The sequence below is a fragment of the Natator depressus genome, chromosome 13 (genome assembly GCF_965152275.1).
Source record: "Natator depressus isolate rNatDep1 chromosome 13, rNatDep2.hap1, whole genome shotgun sequence".
NCBI classification, from domain to species: Eukaryota; Metazoa; Chordata; order Testudines; family Cheloniidae; genus Natator; species Natator depressus.
In genome coordinates this window covers 1,250,760-1,267,676 of record NC_134246.1, presented here as the reverse complement: position 1 = coordinate 1,267,676, position 16,917 = coordinate 1,250,760, and the positions used below count along the sequence as shown (strand labels likewise).

The 16,917-nt window shown below is 59.0% G+C and overlaps 1 protein-coding gene across 1 annotated transcript; it reads left to right on the top strand.

Annotated features, from left to right (window-relative positions):
• Positions 1-2,705: 2,705 nt before the first annotated feature.
• On the top strand, positions 2,706-14,939 carry LOC141997317 (WAP four-disulfide core domain protein 2-like). Its single transcript, XM_074969627.1, is given in 5 exon segments — positions 2,706-2,753; positions 2,755-2,953; positions 3,227-3,361; positions 11,870-12,023; positions 14,754-14,939. Coding segments are annotated over 4 exon segments (519 nt in total). The 5' UTR covers positions 2,706-2,720; the 3' UTR covers positions 12,022-12,023; positions 14,754-14,939.
• Positions 14,940-16,917: the final 1,978 nt, after the last annotated feature.

Genomic DNA, 16,917 nt, shown 5'->3' with positions numbered 1-16,917 from the left:
ACAGCCCCGCGGCGCTAGGTGCTGTACAAACAGAACACAAGCCGCTCCCTGCCACAAGAACGGACAACCTGCCTGCCTGCCATTCCTGGGGATTGCCTCAGGTCACCTTAGGCTCCCCCAGATGCCACAGGGTGATGTCCATGTCCCTACACCAGTCCCTCTGGTGGAAACGGGCCCCCCGCCATCCTCCCCAGCATGGGGATGCGGAGGGCCCTCCCGGAGCTGCTGTGCTGCAGTCCAGCCGCAGGTGCTGTTGTGCCTGGAGGGGGACGTGAACGGCACCACTTGGCTGATTCAGAGAGAGCCCTTGCTTCAGCTTCACCAGCAGAACCGGAGTCTGCTCCAAGCCAGAGAAACCGGAGCACCACCCACGCAGCTCTCTAGCAAGGCTGTTGAGTGACAACAGCACCCAGCCAATAGAAAGCAAAGCAAGAAGCATTACATCATCCAAGCTAACTGTCATTGGCTGCTGTGGGGTACGAGGGCTGGACAGCGTTACCATATTGCAGGCGTGCATGATGCAGCTGAATGGTGCTGAGGCATCGCTCTTCCCCGCGCCCAAGTCCTGGCGTAAGGACCTCACCCTTGCCTGGTGTTGACACTTGCTCCAGACATCAGACAAAGACATGCAATCTGTGCACCTCAGCGCCGCACTCAGCTACCCCAGCCGGGCATGTAGGTCTCCGGCCTGTGCATGACGTCGCTGGGACTGTGCGTAGATCAGACACTCGATTGCACACCTAGGTAATCGGGGAGCACGCCTCCGCTGGTGCCTGGTGGAGGAGTGGGCCCCACACATGGAGCACCACTTGGCTGCTGCCCCTCCCCCTGGGGCCATGGGGAAGGATTTATGGGGTTCACTCCCTGCTTTGTCCTCCCCTTCCCTCTGCTCCGACGGAGTCCCAGCAGGGTGCAGGTTATGTGAAAGCGCCCTCTCCTCACCCTCTCCTGCGGTGCTTCTGGGTATCAACCCTGGCTTTGTTATTCCATAAACGCTCCCTCACTCCCCGAGCAGTGTGTGCGAGAGCAAACAGCCCGCTGATTTACAGCTGCTCCACACCTTGCCTCATTGTTGACTCTGGACTTTAAATTACTTGGCAGTGTGCACAGGGACAGTGCTGCCAAACTCCGTGTGACCTCAGAGCCTCGAGAGCTCGCCCAGAGCCTAGACGTGTGCCCAAAGCCTGTGCCATGTCCCTGTGACACGGACACGTCTGCCTGCAGCAGATGTTGCTTCCATGTCCAATGTTGCCTGGAGCAAGTCAGTCTCTGGCTGTGCCTCAGTTTCCCCACCTGAGACATGGGGATAAGAAGACATGGACATTCACCTGCCACGCTCCATAACATGGGGTGACAGCACCCTCCCTTCCCTCTTGAGAGCACTGAAAAGCTGAATTCATTCAGGTCTGTGAAAGGACGCTGCTTCTGGGTGGCTACAGGGATGGGCGCAGCAGCTGCTACTCCCAGCCCAGTGCACACAGGCTTTTGGTTCAGACAAACTGCCCCACTTCCCCTGAGCTGGGACAGCGGGAGCTGCGCTGAGCTCTTGGCGGGTCGCTGTATGGAGGTGAGTCCATCACCGTGCTCTCCGAGGGCCTGCGATCATGTCAGCTCTCTTGCGCCCCATCACGCCTTTAGCTCGTATGGGTTTTGCAGTCTCAGCCGCAGAGCGGATTCCTCCTGTCCCCTCCCAAACAGGAGGCGGGAGCGTTGCTAGCACAGTGGCAGCTGCTTTCCACCCCGGAGGCTGCACAGTGGAGCTGTGGGGGAGTGATTTCCGCAAGCCGTCGGGGGTCAGTGCACCCCTGCCACAACCCAAACCAGGGAAGCGTCAGTGCAGGGGGGCGTTTCTAAGGGGGTTGCTAAGGGATCAGTTCTAGGCCCGACGCCATTCAACAGTGTCCTCAGTTACCTCCCTCCATGGAGAGAAACTCCCAGGTATTGCAGGGGAAAGGCAGGACAGGAGCCAGTGGCTGGAAGCTAGACCCGGACTCGTTCCAGTCAGGCGGAAGGCACAAACTGTTAACAGTGCAGGATCAGCCACTGGACCAAACTTCCCCGGGAAATGTGAAGTCTCCTTCTCTTGATGCTTCCAATGCAGGCTGGAGCTTTTCTGGGAGGTGCTTTAGTCAAACACAGGTGATTGGGCTCAGTACCGGGGGGCCAGGAGAAATTCGGTGGCCTGTGAGCTACAGGAGGCCAGACTGGATGATCTAAGGGTCTCTTTTTGCCTTAAGTTCTGTGACTCTATGAAACCACAGTCCTTGGGTTTCTGTGTCCAACCTGCTGCAGTCTGGGGGGACCCAGGCTGCTCCCACTGCCCCAGCTCTCAGACACTGAGCCATCCGTCCTGATGGACCACGAGGGCACAGCTATTTGGAGCCACGCTCGGCGACGCACGGAGCATGTTCAGCCTGTGATTCTCCTGCTCACCAGGATGCAGCAGCCCCTGAGATGTGCCACCCTCAGAAACACCCCTGGGGGAGCTGCAAACCCCAGCTGCTCCCAGGAAACCTGCATGAGAAGCAAGTTCTTGAATCGCCCTGGCCCCCACCTGTCTGGGGCCGGCGGTGGCCACGGGGGGCTGCCCAGGAGCTGCAGCAACTTGCTGTCAGCCTGCCCACTGTGTACAGAAGATGCTGGGTCCCTTCCGAGCTCTCACTTCCTGGTTCGCAGGAGGGCCAGAGCAGATACCTGATACGCGCGGATTGTGCAATGGAATGAAGAGGGAGCGCGACTCTCCCCTTCCCTATAAATCACCTGGGAACCAGTCCCCTCCCTCCCAGGCTGCAGCCCCACCTGTGGGAAAGCTTAAAGCCCAGCCTGGGTAGGTCTGGACAGTCGGAGCTGGCTCCCCACAGCACCATGGTGAAGTCCAGCAGCATCGTCCTCCTCGTGGGGCTCTTGGCTCTCTGGGCCGAGCTGTCGTGTGCATCTGGCCACAACGTTACAAGTGAGTAGGAACGCCACGCCCCAGCCCACATCCCCGCCGAGGGCACCGGTCCTATGTACGCAGCGCTTTGGCTGGAGGGACCCCGGGGGGGAGGGGGTCTGGTGCATCGAGAACCAGGATGGAGCCAGGACCTGGCCCCACACCCTCTAGCTTTCAGGTGCTCCAGAGCTCTCACCATGAGCAATGTTCGTGGGCCCTGGTCCTCAGGGACTCCGGGCCCACAGCCTGGCCCTCTCCCTGGGACCAGCGTGACCCTGGCCTTTCCCGTTTCAGAGAAAGAGGGCGAGTGCCCAGACACAGTGGTGGAGGCGGCTAACTGCACGGAGGAATGCCAGACTGACAGCGACTGCGAGGAGAACCTCAAGTGCTGCCAGACAGGCTGCGGCTGGTCCTGTCAGATCCCCAACGGTAACGCGCCCCCTTAGTGCTCCTGCGGGTCGCCCGGCCCACTGAGTCCCCGCCACTGCCCTGCCCAGGGGGCAACTGGCTGGGAGCACTTTGACATGGGCTCCACCTGACACTGCCAGGTGTGTTGAGTGGCCGGGACGTGCTGAAGTAGCAGGTGGCAAAGGCCGGGGGGTGTGAAGGGAGCTGGGGGACCTCTCTCCAACACGCAGGGACTGCTGTGTGCAGCTCAGCTCCACCGTGCTGGGCTTCTGGTCAGCACCTGTGCTATGTGGCGGTGCCTGCAGGCCCCAGGTGGGGGGAGGGCCCCCACCAGGCTGGGCACTGTAGTTCCTGAGCTGGGGGCCCGGATGAGGGCTGTGCCAGGCACTGCACAGTTCCTGAGCTGGGGCCCTGGGTGGGGGCTGCGCCAGGCGCCGCACAGTTCCTGAGCTGGGGCCCTGGGTGGGGGCTGCGCCAGACACTGTAGTTCCTGAGCTGGGGGCCTGGGTGGGGGCTGCGCCAGGCGCTGCACAGTTCCTGAGCTGAGGGCCTGGGTGGGGGCTGCGCTGGGCGCTGCACAGTTCCTGAGCTGGGGGCCTGGGTGGGGGCTGCGCTGGGCGCTGCAGTTCCTGAGCTGGGGCCCCGGGTGGGGCCTGCGCCGGGCGCTGCACAGTTCCTGAGCTGGGGCCCCGGGTGGGGGCTGTGCCGGGTGCTGCACAGTTCCTGAGCTGGGGCTCCGGGTTGGAGCTGCACCAGGTAGCAAATGTAACACCTGGCAATTACAGGCCAGTAAGCCTAACTTCAGTACCAGGCAAATTGGTTGAAACTATAGTAAAGAACAGAATTATCAGACACACAAATGAACAAGATTTCGTGAGGAAGAGTCAACACGGATTTTGTAAGAGGAAACCATGCCTCACCAATCTGTTACAATTATTTGAGAGGGTCAACAAACAAGTGGAAAAGGATGATCCAGTGGATATAATGTATTTGGACTTTCAGAAAGCCTTTGACAAATGTCCCTCACCAAAGGCTCTTAAGCAAAGTAAGCTGTCATGGGATAAGTAACTGGTTAAAGATAGGAAACAAAGGGTAGGAATTAATGGTCAGTTTTCACAGTGGAGAGAGATAAATAGTGGGGTCCCCCAGGGATCTGTACTGGGGACCGGTGCTGTTCATCATGTTCATAAATGATCTGGAAAAAGGGGTAAACAGTGAGGTGGCAAAATTTGTAGATGATACAAAATTACTGAGGAGAGTGAAGTCGAAAGCAGACTGCGAAGAGTTACCAAGGGATCTTACAAAAAGTGGCAGATGAAATTTAATGTTGATAAATCCAAAGTAAGGCGCATTGGAAAACATCATCCCAACTCTACATAAAAACGATGGGGTCTAAATTAGCTGTTTTCACCCGATGTGCAGCGGCAGTCAAAAAAGCGAACAGTGTTAGGAACCATAAGGAAAGGGATAGATAATAAGAAAGTAAATATCATGATGCCACTATATAAGTCCGTGGTACGCCCACACCTTGAATACTGCGTGCAGTTCTGGTCGCCTCCATCTTACCAAAGAGATATTAAAACTGGAAAAGGTTCAGAAAACAGCAAAAAAATGATTGGGGTATAGAACAGCTTCGATTTATGAGAGATTAAAAAGACTGGCACTGTCCAGCTTGGAGAAGAGACGACTGTGGGGGGATGTGACAGAGATCTATAAAATCATGGCTGGAGTGGAGAAAGTGAAGTGTTATTTACCTTTACACATAAGACAAGAACCAGGATCACCCAATGAAATGAACAGGCAGCAGGTTTAAAACAAACAAAAGGAAGTGTGTCTTCACCCAACGCACAGTCAGCCTGTGGAGCCCGTTGCCAGGGGATGTTATGGAGGCCAAAAGCATAACTGGGTTCAACAAAGAATTAGATACGTTCCTGAAGGTTAGGTCCATCAATGGCTATTAGCCAAGATGGTTGTGACGGGGCTGCCCGTGGGAGCCAGCTGAGGTCACTCAATCAGGGTGAACTGCAAACAGAACGGTGCCGACAAACCCCAAACGCTGGTGGATATTCCAGTACTTAGATTTATCAAACCAGCACAAAACAGCTTCTATAGCCCCTCCCTGGGTACTCAGAAGTCCAAACAACGCAGTTCCCTTAAAGTGCCCAGCCTCTGGCTCCATCCAGACACACCTGTCAAACATAGGATGATAAATTCTGAAAATCTTATTTCATCATAGAAAAGAAAAGGTTCTCCTGACCCCAAAGGGCCAAGCCCCAGGCGCAGGTCAAATAATAACTCAGATCTTACCCCAAATACACGCTTATAGTCAATTCTTATTAACTAAACTAAAATTTATTAAAAGAAAAGAAAAGAGAGAGCGTGCTGGTTAAAAGATCAATATACAGACAGACTTGAGTTCAATTCTTGAGGTTCAGATACAGAGCAGAGCTGAGCTTGTCGTGGACAAAATTCCTTTTAGAGATAGCCCATAGGTTATAGTCCAATGTCCATGTTCAGGGTGACTCCAGTCAGTGACTGGGGATCTCAATCCTTAGGGCTCAGGGTTTCCCCTTCTTGAAACCCAAAGCAGATCTGAGATGAAGAGGAATCATGTTCCAAGGTTTTTATACATTTCCTGCAGCCTTTTGGCCTGAGAAAACAATCGGCTTAACTTTCCTTCTTCCAAACATCCTGGCAATTAGCACAGGGTAATTTATCCATTCAACAGTTCAGATACCGGCTATCACAACCTTCCCAGTGACATATAGACAACAGTACTATTTCACTCCAGTGTCTTCCTAAATGTTAATAGTCCTTTTCTGATCTTTGAATCAAAGCTATAGCCATCGACAAGACTTGTTTGCTGACATCACAAGACCTGAGCAAATATCTCCCCTTCTACCTCTAACAATGCAGACTTGCATTTCAAAGCTCTCTCCATTTCCATCTCTTCCTAACCAGTCTTTAAAGTTTGGCCATAGGTCAGGTCAGTCTGTGAGTTAATTAACTCTTTCTGGCCCTGTCACCTTTCAGTGAGATATATTACACTCATAACGTCACAATGGTCAAGGACGCAACCCCATGCTCTGGATGTCCCTAAACCCCTGACTCCCAGAACCTGGGAGTAGATGACAGGGGATGGATCACTCGATAATTGCCCTGTTCTGTTCACTGCCTCTGAAGTATCTGGCACTGGCCATTGTCAGAAGCCAGGATAATGGGCTAGATGGACATTGGTCTGACCCACTGTGGCCGTTCTGATGTTCTTATTAGGTGGGGCCCTGGGTGGGGCTCAGACTCAGGCAGACAGGCATGTCTGAAGGCAGTTTGTATTCTCCTGTGCAGAGATGCATGGCCCCATGCTCCCGAGCCCCCTCCTGCCCCCCGGGATTTGCAGTTATTCTGAGCAGAAGTTGCCCAGACTTTGCTCGGTTTTAAGCCCGGTTTGGCTGGGAAGCAGACTGCAGCCTGAGCTCGGGCTCGCTCTGCTGTCACCTACAAGCCTGTGCAGCAGGGGGACAGGAGGGGCCCAGTGAGGTGCGTGGAGTTACAGTGCTGTTAAACTAGTCTGAGACCCCCAGTCAGGCCCTACAGATCCCAACATGCAATGTGCCAAGCTGACTGTTCAGATCCAGTGGGCACAGGGCAGCTGCACTTTGCCCCACTTGCTCTGGAAGCTGTGGCAGGCAGCCCCACGCCCCACATCCCGCGGGGAGGCAGGAAGCCCTTGTGCTCTGCCTATCAGTCACCATAGCAGGCGAAAGAGAGTCAGGAGCTGCTTATATCTGCTCCTCCAACCCCCAGCCCCTTCAGAGCACCCCAGCAAACCGTGCAGCCTCCTCCCAGCCAAAGGGAGGCCAGCGGGGACGTGTTTGGGCTCCGGGAAACCAGGAGTCCCTTCTCCCCATGTGCATTGCTCGCTGCACCTCTGTGAGACTCGGTCCCATCTCCAGGCTGGGGACACACAATGCTGGTGGGCCAAAAATAATCTACGGCCCAAGAACAGCTACAGAGGCAGCTGCCGGAGCGGGTGAGAGAAGAGAGGTGGCAAGGCCAGGAGAGCAATGCCTGAAGGCGAGGAATTGCCATGAGCAGAGAGGGATCAGGATTGTCCCTTCTGACATTAAAGTCTATGAGTCTGTAAGAAAGGGAACACTCAAGCTACTTGCAGGGCTAGAGAAACCTTCTGCCTGGGGATAATCCCCGGAGAGGCGGGGAGTCCTGCCGAGGGGCCAACAGGGACATGGAGTGGGCTCTCAGCAGGCGGGGACAGGAGTCCCTTTCCTGTGCCGGGGGAGATCCAGCACATACAGCCCCTGCCAGCCATAGACTCTGCATCTGAACGTCCTTTTCCTCAGGTCATGGCTCCGGGCAGAGTCCCTCTGGGCTGCGTCCACTGGCTTCCCAGATGCCTTCGAGGAGCAGTGGGCGCTGTCCGGGGGGTCTCTGCTTGGTCTCCCCCTCTGGCTCCCTGATTTTGACCCTGTGACCCTCACTCCTGTCCCTGTTTTTCCATTGGTTGTGCCCCGAATGCAGTTGAGACCCGGGTCCAGTAGCTCCGCCCCTTAGGCTGGGGGAGGGGCCGTTAGAGGTGGGCGGGTGCAAGAGCCTCAGCAGGTGCCATGACTCACCCTGGGGCCCGGCTGGGGCATGTGACCGCCAGACACAGGTGTCCCACTCACCCCGCCGGAGCTGCCTCTCCGTCTGTGCAACAGCCCTGCCCGGCCAGACCCCCAGCCGCCTCGCAGGCTCCCGCGGTGCCGGGTCCTGCCCAGCCTTGACCGCCTCTTCCAGCCCCTCCAGCCTTGTCCTGGCCCAGCTCTGACCGGACCCGCTCCAGCCCTGCACCCACCGCCTGACCCCCAGGCCCTCGCACTCACTCCAAGCAGCCTTTGACCTTTGGCCTGCATCTGGACGCCAGCGTCGGTCCTGATTTGCCTAATCTGCAGACTGACCGACTCTGACCCATAGCCTGCCCCTGGACCCCAGTTTCAGTGCTCCCTCAGCCCCGTTCCAACTCCACACCTGGCTCCAACCACCAGGCCTGACCGCCTGGAACCCAGAGCTGACAGGCTTTAACAGCTTCCCATACCGGACCCCAGAGCCTAGATGGAGCAGCTCTGGGCTGCGGCCCTGGAAGTGGCATCCCGGCTCCAGAAACTCCAGAATCAGGTTGTCCAGCTGCAGTTAGAGAATGTCTGCCCCTGGGTGCAGGTCCTGACCCCTCCAGGACCCTTGGGCCTACCCATAGTTGTGGCCCTGGAGTATGGTCCGAAAAGGCCCTTGCCAGAGCAGTTCGATGGAGACAGCTACAAGCTTTGAGGATTTATTAACCAATGCCGCTTGCTGGTCCTGCTGTAGCCATCCTTCTGTCACGGAGTCCCCGGACGATGCTCTGGAACTGCACCCTACGAAGGCAGTCAGGACTCTGGGGAAGTCTCCTTTCTGGGAGCAGCCTGTCTGCAGGACACACAGCTCACACAACTCCCACCTTCCTGGGTCTGACCTCGGAGCATTCAGCCTCCTCTGCCCCTCCATGCGCTTCCCACAGCGAGTCCGCCCAGGTGGGCTCCTGGGGAAGCCAGAGGGTCCTGCCCCCCAACTTCGCAGTCAGACGTGACTCTCAGCCAGCCAGTAAAACAGAGGTTTATTAGACGACAGGAACATGGTCTAACACAGAGCTTGTAGGTGCAGAGAACAGGACCCTGCAGCTGGGTCCATTTTGGGGGGCAGTGAGCCAGACAACCACGTCTGCACTTCACTCCATGTCCCCAGGCAGCCCCAAACTGCCTTCCCCTCCAGCCCCTCCTCCTCTGGGCTTTGTCCCTTTCCGGGCCAGGAGGTCACCGGATTCCTTTGTTCTCCAACCCTTTAGCTCTCACCTTGCAGGGGGGAAGGGCCCAGGCCATTAGTTGCCAGGAAACAGGGTGTCGGCCATTCTCTGTGTCCAGACCCCTGCACGCACCTGCCCTCTAGGGCTCTGCAATGATCATACACCCTTATCCCACCACCTAGATACTTAAGAACTGCGTAGGGGAAACTGAGGCACCCCCACACTATTCAGAGGAAACATTAAGAACAGTCCTACTTCGTCACACCTTCTAACCAACAGAAGTGGGACTGGTCTGCTGAAAAGGACCTAGGGGTTACAGTGGATGAGAAGCTGGATATGAGTCAGCAGTGTGCCCTTGTTGCCAAGAAGGCCAACAACATATTGGGCTGTATTACTAGGAGCATTGCCAGCAGATCGAGGGAAGTGATTATTCCCCTCTATTCGGCATTGGTGAGGCCACACCTGGAGTACTGTGTCCAGTTTTGGTCCCCCCACTGCAGAAGGGATGTGGATAAATTGGAGAGTCCAGCGGAGGGCAACGAAAATGATTAGGGGGCTGGGGCACATGACTTATGAGGAGAGGCTGAGGGAACTGGGGTTATTTAGTCTGCGAAAGAGAAGAATGAGGGGGGATTTGATAGCAGCCTTCAATTACCTGAAGGGGGGTTCCAAAGAGGATAGAGCTAGGCTGTTCTCAGTGGTGGCAGATGACAGAACAAGGAGCAATGGTCTCAAGTTGCAGTGGGGGAGGTTTAGGTTGGATATTAGGAAACACTATTTCACTAGGAGGGTGGTGAAACACTGGAATGCGTTACCTAGGGAGGTGGTGGAATCTCCTTCCTTAGATATTTTTAAGGTCAGGCTTGACAAAGCCCTGGCTGGGATGATTTAGTTGGGGGTTGGTCCTGCTTTGAGCAGGGGGTTGGACTAGATGACCTCCTGAGGTCCCTTCCAACCCTGATATTCTATGATTCCATGATCAGTCTATTGTCTGGAGAAGCCCTAGACTGGACATTATCCCTCCCAGCCTGCCCAGATCCCTCGCTAATATTCGACCACCCTGACAGCCCACAGCGCCGATGTGGACCCGCAGTTCCTCACACTGGGTCCCCAACCTGTCTCTGCCTACAAAGCCCACTTCCTGTACCCAGCGTCTGATACAGCCTGGAACCAGGTGGCCTGGAGCTACTGTTTCTGTCAGGGACTGAACGATGCCAGAAAGGATGAGCTGGCTCGGGTCCAGTCCCCTTCTGCACACAGCCATGCCCGCACATGCCCAGGTCCCAGCCGGGCCTCCCCGTGGGGGGCAGCTCAGTTTAGGAGCCAGCTCTGGTACGGCCTTCCGGGCGCCGGTCCCAGAGAATGACGTGCCGTGTGACGCCCTCCTGGAAGTTGCTGGGAGTGCCACCGATGCCTGACAGTGAGGGGGTCGGGGCCAGTCTCCAGAGCAATAGCGGGTAATAGCCCCCTGAGGTGCTCGGTGCACAGCTGGAGTCGGTGACTCCGCAACCAGACTGGGCCTGGGGGAGCGCAGGGGTCACAGCAAATTCTGCCCTTGGCTGCCCTGCAGGCTCTGACGCTCGGGGCCTGTTTGTACCAGTTCTGGGGGGAGTTGTGGGGACGGGGCCCCTCCAGCTCATCAGCCGGGGAAATCCTGAGCAGAAATGGCTTTGCTCCAGGGGCACAGAGACAGGCCAGCCCTCCAAGGGGCATTGTGCATCCCCTTGGTCCCCAGGCCATTGCCGGGGAGCCTCCGGAGCAGCTGCCCCCCTGCTGATGGGGCTAGTGGAGCTGCTCTGAGCGCAGGCTGTGTCAGGTGCAGTCCATGTGGGTGCGTATCTGGGGCTGCTGCTCAGCATGGAACCCCACTGTGCTGGGAGTGCCCTGTCCCCCCAGAGCAGGGGGCTGCCGCACCCCATTTCCCTGCAGGAAGTGGCTCTCTTGTGGTGAGTTATTATTGTCCAGGCTGGGGCAGGGTCTCAGGGGGGATTCAGCCCCATTTATCTGCACCCCCGTTCCCAGCCAGTCTGCTCCCCTGCACCCAGCTCCTGGCCTGCTCCTCCCTCATCCCCTGCAGGCCTCTGCCTCTCCTCTGGGCCTCACAGGGACTGGAGCAGCCCAGCCCCTTGCAGCCCTCCAGGTGCTGTTTGGCCTGTCGCCTTCTCAGAGGCCTGCTCTCCACGAGGCATTCCCCTTGGTCTGGCTACAGCTCTCAGGGTGTGAAAGCAGCAGCTAGACCTAGCCCTGGTGTAGACAGCGCTAGGTCGACGGGAGAGTGCTCGGTCTCTCGGAGAGCTGGAGTACCACAGCAACCGGAGCGCCCCTGCCGGCCGTGTGGATAGGCACCGCCCCTCCGGCGGTACAGCTGCATCGCTGCAGGGTTTTGCGTGTAGACAGGCCCTGAGATCTCCATACCCGCCCCTACGCACACGGTGTGCGCACAGAGCTGGTACGCGCACAGGCGCTGGGCTGCACACAGCCAAGGCAGGGGCACAGAGGGAGGCCGATTGAAAAGTGAGGCCCTTCGTCTCCTTCACACAGAGCCCCGGAGCCAGGTTGTGCCCCTTGGGTGCAGACACTTTCCTTCCAGAGCAGCGAGCGCTGGTCCCAATCCTGACCCCCCTGGTGGGTGTGTCTGCTGAGCCCCTGGGCCGGGGACCTGCACGCGAAACTCATACTGTCTCCTGCCCTTTCAGTGAAACCTGGCTCGTGCCCAGTGGTGCCAGGTGGAATCCCCTTACTGGGTCTGTGCAGGAACCAATGCAAAGTGGACTCGCAGTGCCCAGGGATCATGAAGTGCTGCATGAACGGCTGTCGCAAACAGGCGTGTGTCCGCCCAAATGTTTAAAGGTGAGCGCGGGGTAGACGGCCCGGCATCCCCGTGCGTGCCCCTGGGGCGCGGGGTAGATGGCCCGGCATCCCCGTGCGTGCCCCTGGGGCGCGGGGTAGACGGCCCGGCATCCCCGTGCGTGCCCCTGGGGCACGGGGTAGATAGCAGAGCATCCCCTACTCCTGGGGGAATTCTGCGCCACTGCATGTATGCAGAATTCATGCCCCCTGCAGATTTTTCTTTGGTTCCCTGCAGAAAAATGACTTTCTGTCAGGGAAGCTCAGGAAAGCTGCAGGAGCAGCCATGCACCACTCCCGAACAGCACAGGTACATCATGTCAGGCACCCAGAGCAGCCAGCGGAGAGGTAAATCACCACGGGGCGGGGGACACCCCAGCCAGTGGCTCCTACCCTGAGCTGGGATCAGCTGCTCGTCCCAGCTGGGCTGGAGGCAGGAGAGGACAGGATTTCCTCTTCTCCTGCAAGAGTGTCTGGGGCTGTGTCAGACCCAACCCCAGAAACCTCCCCCAGCTGCAGGAAGCTCAGCATCCTCCCCTGCTTCCTGCCCCCATTGCTCCTCAGATGTGGAGGGAGGGGGTCACTGTATGGGGACTGCTCCCCCATCCACCCAACCGCTGTGCATCTGGACCTTCCATACCCAGACACCTCTGCCAAGCCTCACCTGGTACATCCAGAACTCCCCTAGCCCTCCCCATACCTGAACCCCACCCCACCAAACCTCAATCCCTGCATCTGGAGCCCCCCTGCCTCCAGACCCCCACCCCTGCAGCCAGACCACCCCCACTGAGCTCCCTGCACTCAAATCCCCACCCTGATACCCCACCCCCTGCACCACCTTGACCTCCCACATCCAGACCCCCACGCCACTGACCCCCAACTAGCTGCACCCAGACCCTCACCGAGCTCCACTCCCCCAGCACCCAGACCCCCTGCTGAGCCCCAACCACCTTCACCTGGAAGCCCCTGCAGAGTCCGATTGCCCCTGCACCTGGAAACCCCACAACGAGCCTGTGTGCATCCAGACCCCCCTCACACCTAGACCCCCCACTGAGCTGCCTGCCCCCAGATTGTCCCACACAGAACTCTCTCATCCCATACCTGGATCCCTCCACACTTGGATCCTGCCTGGTTGAGCCTACCTGCCCCACACCTGGTGCACCTGGCACAGAAGGGCAAGGCTCCAGGGTGTTTCTGGGGAAGGTCCAGGCCTTGTGTTGTGTCAGGGTCAGGTGCATCCTCACTGCTGAGTCCATGTCCTGGGGGGTGGGGGGTGATCTCCCACCTTCATTCAGCCAGTGGCTTGTGCTCCTCACTGCCATGCTGGAGCCTCTGCATTTATTGATTGACAAATAAAACTTGCAGAATTTTTGATTTTTTTGGCGCAGAATTTTTAATTTTTTGGTGCAGAATGCCCTCAGGAGTAATCCCCATGGGTGCTCCAGGGGCATGGGATAGATAGCCGGCATCCCTGTGTGTGCTCGGGGGACACGGGGTAGATAGCCCAGCATCCCTGTGTGTGCTCCTGGGGCGTGGGGTAGACAGCACAGCAGCCCTGTGTGCTCCTGGACGGAGTGGCAGCGTGGAGTGGGGTGGCAGGCAGTGTTCCCTCTAATTTTTCCCACCCATGTGCAGAATGAATTTTGTTATGTGACACATCACCTCCAGGTTGGTGCACAGAACAAAATTCATGTGGCGTGGGTGGGGCTGAGGGGTTCGAAGTGTGAGAGGGGACTCAGGGCTGGGGCAGAGGGTTGGGGTGGGGGGGTGAGTGCTCTGGCTGGGGGTGTGGGCTCTGGGGTGGGGCTAGGGATGAGGGGTTTGGGGTGAAGGAGGGTACTCCGGGGCTACGGCGGGGAAAGAGGACTCCCCGCCCCCCAGCTCTCTCTCCCCACAGCAGCACCTGGGCTGGGGGGAGAGGTCCCTTTCTCTGCCATGGCAGCTCCAGGGCTGGGGCCGCAGGATAGGCGCCCCTCCCGCAGCAGGTCCGGGCCAGGGCTGGGGCTGGGTTTGGCCTGGGGGAGGGGCACCCTGGCTGGTCTGGGCACCCCGGCCATGGCAGAGTAGGGGTTGGGGGAGGGGTCTCCAGGCCACGGCAGGTTGGTGGCCGGGCTAGGTTGGGGCTGGGGGAGGGGTGCCCCTCCCTGGCTGTGGCAGGTCCCTGGCACGGGTTCCCTGAGCTGCTGCACGGTGGGACGCTTACAGGGAAGGTAGGTGGCAGGGCACCCCGCGCCCTATCTCCTATGCGAGGGTCTCATGGCCAGTGCTCCCAGGCACTGTGGGACCTCCTTTCCCACTGCACAGCTATGTGAGAAGCCCAGATGCCACGAGGATGGGCAGACAGCCAGACCTGGAGGGAGATCTGCTACTTGCCCCCCCTCAGGTAGTCAGTGTCATTTATCCTGTGGGGCCAGAGCCAGGAGAGGAGAGGATCTCCCCAATCCCGACCTAGCCCAGGGCGTCACTGTGAGCAGGGCTGATACCGCGAGCCAGCCTCAGCCTCCCGAGATCTCCACCGGCCCCAGGCTTCCAGCAGGGCTCTCCATACAGATTCCCTAGGCTGCGTAGGGCTCGTCAGGGGCCCCAGGACGCAGCCTGCAGGCCAGCAGGGGCTGGCAGTGCCCAAGAGGCAATTCACTGTCAGCACCATCACTGCACCCAGTGCTGGGGCGGGCAGGAGTCCTGCTCACAGCCCGCTCCCTGCCTCCTCATTGCTTGACCTTCCCTTTGCAGATGCCTCCTAGATCTGCCCATCACCAGGCAAAGGGGGAGCGGCTCTCTGACACGCCTGTCGCTCTGCACATGACTCCCAGCGCCCCAGCATGGAGCTGCCCTGCTCTCCAGCTCCCTGCCCAGGGCTCTCACGGACCAGCACATCCAGACTCCAGTCTCTCCCTGACCCCAATAAAACAGCCTCGCCCTACAGCTCTGGTGGTTGTGTCTGCATCTTCTCCAGCTCTTTGGCCCAGGTACCTGGCCAGCTCTGATCCTGCGCCCACATTTCCCCCTGTACACCTGCCTCACCTGTAGGCTCCAGTCCTGCACCCCTGCCTCACCACAGACATTGCACGTGTCCAAACCTGTGCTCACCAGCAATCTGCACCGTGCAAATGGCTGTTTGTCTTGCAAAGTGGGTACACGCTCAATATACAGCTACACTCAGTTGCAGCTCGGTGTGCACAATCCAGGGCTGGGGCTGAGAATGTGCCCCGTGTCGCCCTCCTGGTCCTGCCAGGCTAGGACAGGGCAGTTGCAGTTGGGCATCTTGCTCTCCCCCACGCACTGAGTTTGTCCAGCCCCCTCCTGCGCTGTAACCTCTGTTCGGCCCCTGGGCAGTAGCGGTTGGAGGGCGGAGCTGTTCCCGGCATTGCCTCTCTGTTGTAAGACACCGGGGCAGCGAGGGCTGGGACGGCCTTGGCATAGGCTCTTTGCACCCCTCGGGCAAATGCACTTCATTTGCAGCAGCCCCAAGTGGGGCCATGGAGCCCCATCGAGTGGAGTGGCCCTGAAGTAACGCAGCAGAAAACCCAGCCCTGCAGCTTCCAGCCCGACTCCAGCTCCTTGTGAACAGCCTGCCCCACGGGGCCTGGCCCACTGCCTGGCTGCGTGACTCCCCACGGCCAGGGCCTGGGGCGGGCAGACGCACTCCTGCCTTGGCAGAGCCTGAGCTGCTCTTTGCTGGCCCCGCTGGGCTGGGTCTGGGCCCCAGTCTCAGGCTTGGTCAGCGACACAGGGCACCTCACGTGCCTCACTCCCGGAACTCACTGCCCTGCCCCTCCGCCCGGGACAGCCGGTGGCCCTGCCTGCGGAACGCGCAGTTCTGCTCCTGGGGGCAAGCCAACAGCCAGGGGAGCAGGGGGCCAGGGACGGAGCCAGGCAGGGCGAGCAGCACCCAGTGCCAAAGGAATGAGGAAACCCGAACCCCTCCCATTGTTACCCGCCCTGCCTCTCATGCCCTGGGGCCCCACACTGTCAGCAGCCTGGCATGGCCCCAAAGGCGGCAGGGCTGGCTTTCTGGGCCGGCCTGGCTGTGGAGCTCTGCCCAGGGGCTGGATTCTGGCTCAGCAGGAGCACCCCAGGGATGCTGCCGGCAGCCCAGGTTCCCCCAGGAGCAGGGCTGGTCGTTCCCTCCCCTGCTGGGCGCTGCCTGTGTGATTCTCCCCGGGGCTGGATCTCAGGCCCAGCCGGGGCACACGTAGCCACGCTGGCTTGGTGCCCACATGCCTCTGTGTGCACAGGAGCCGTTTGCAGGGAGAGGTGACACCTGCTGCTCATTCCCTCGTTCCACGGGGACCCGTCTGGACTCCAGGCATCCAAGCTGTCCTGACCCCTGTACGTCTGGCTTTGCCTCACCTTCCCTGCTGCCAGGAGGGGGGCTCGCACTTGCTTGGGCTTCAGGGGCCCTGACCACTTGGGGAAAGAACTCCCCAGGCCTCAGACCACAGGGATGGAGACGACTCTGGCACCAGCAAGGGCCACATCCAGAGGGCTGCGCTGCACCGGCCCCACGGCTGGGCACTGCCAGGGCCAGGCAGCAGGTCCACCCTTGCCAGGCTGGCCTCAGAGGGTCTGACTCACAGCCAAGGGATGAGCTGCGGGGCCCACTGGCCCTTCTCAGTCACACTGCCCAGCTACTCCCAGAAATACCACTGCCTACAAGTTCCACCCTTGCCCAGGCCCCCACCATCCCTGAGCACAGATACCCCCATCGCGCTGGGTGCCCGCAGGCCCAGCTGAGGCAGGGGAGTCATTCCGGTCTCTGCAGGGGGCTCCGTCTCTGAGGAGGGTCTGGGGCTCAGTGCTAAAGGGGGCTTGGCTCTGATGCCCTGCACCTGTGGTGCGGTGGAGGAGCCCAGCACCCTGCCTGACCACGCCCCAGCGGGAGAGGAGAGTGTCC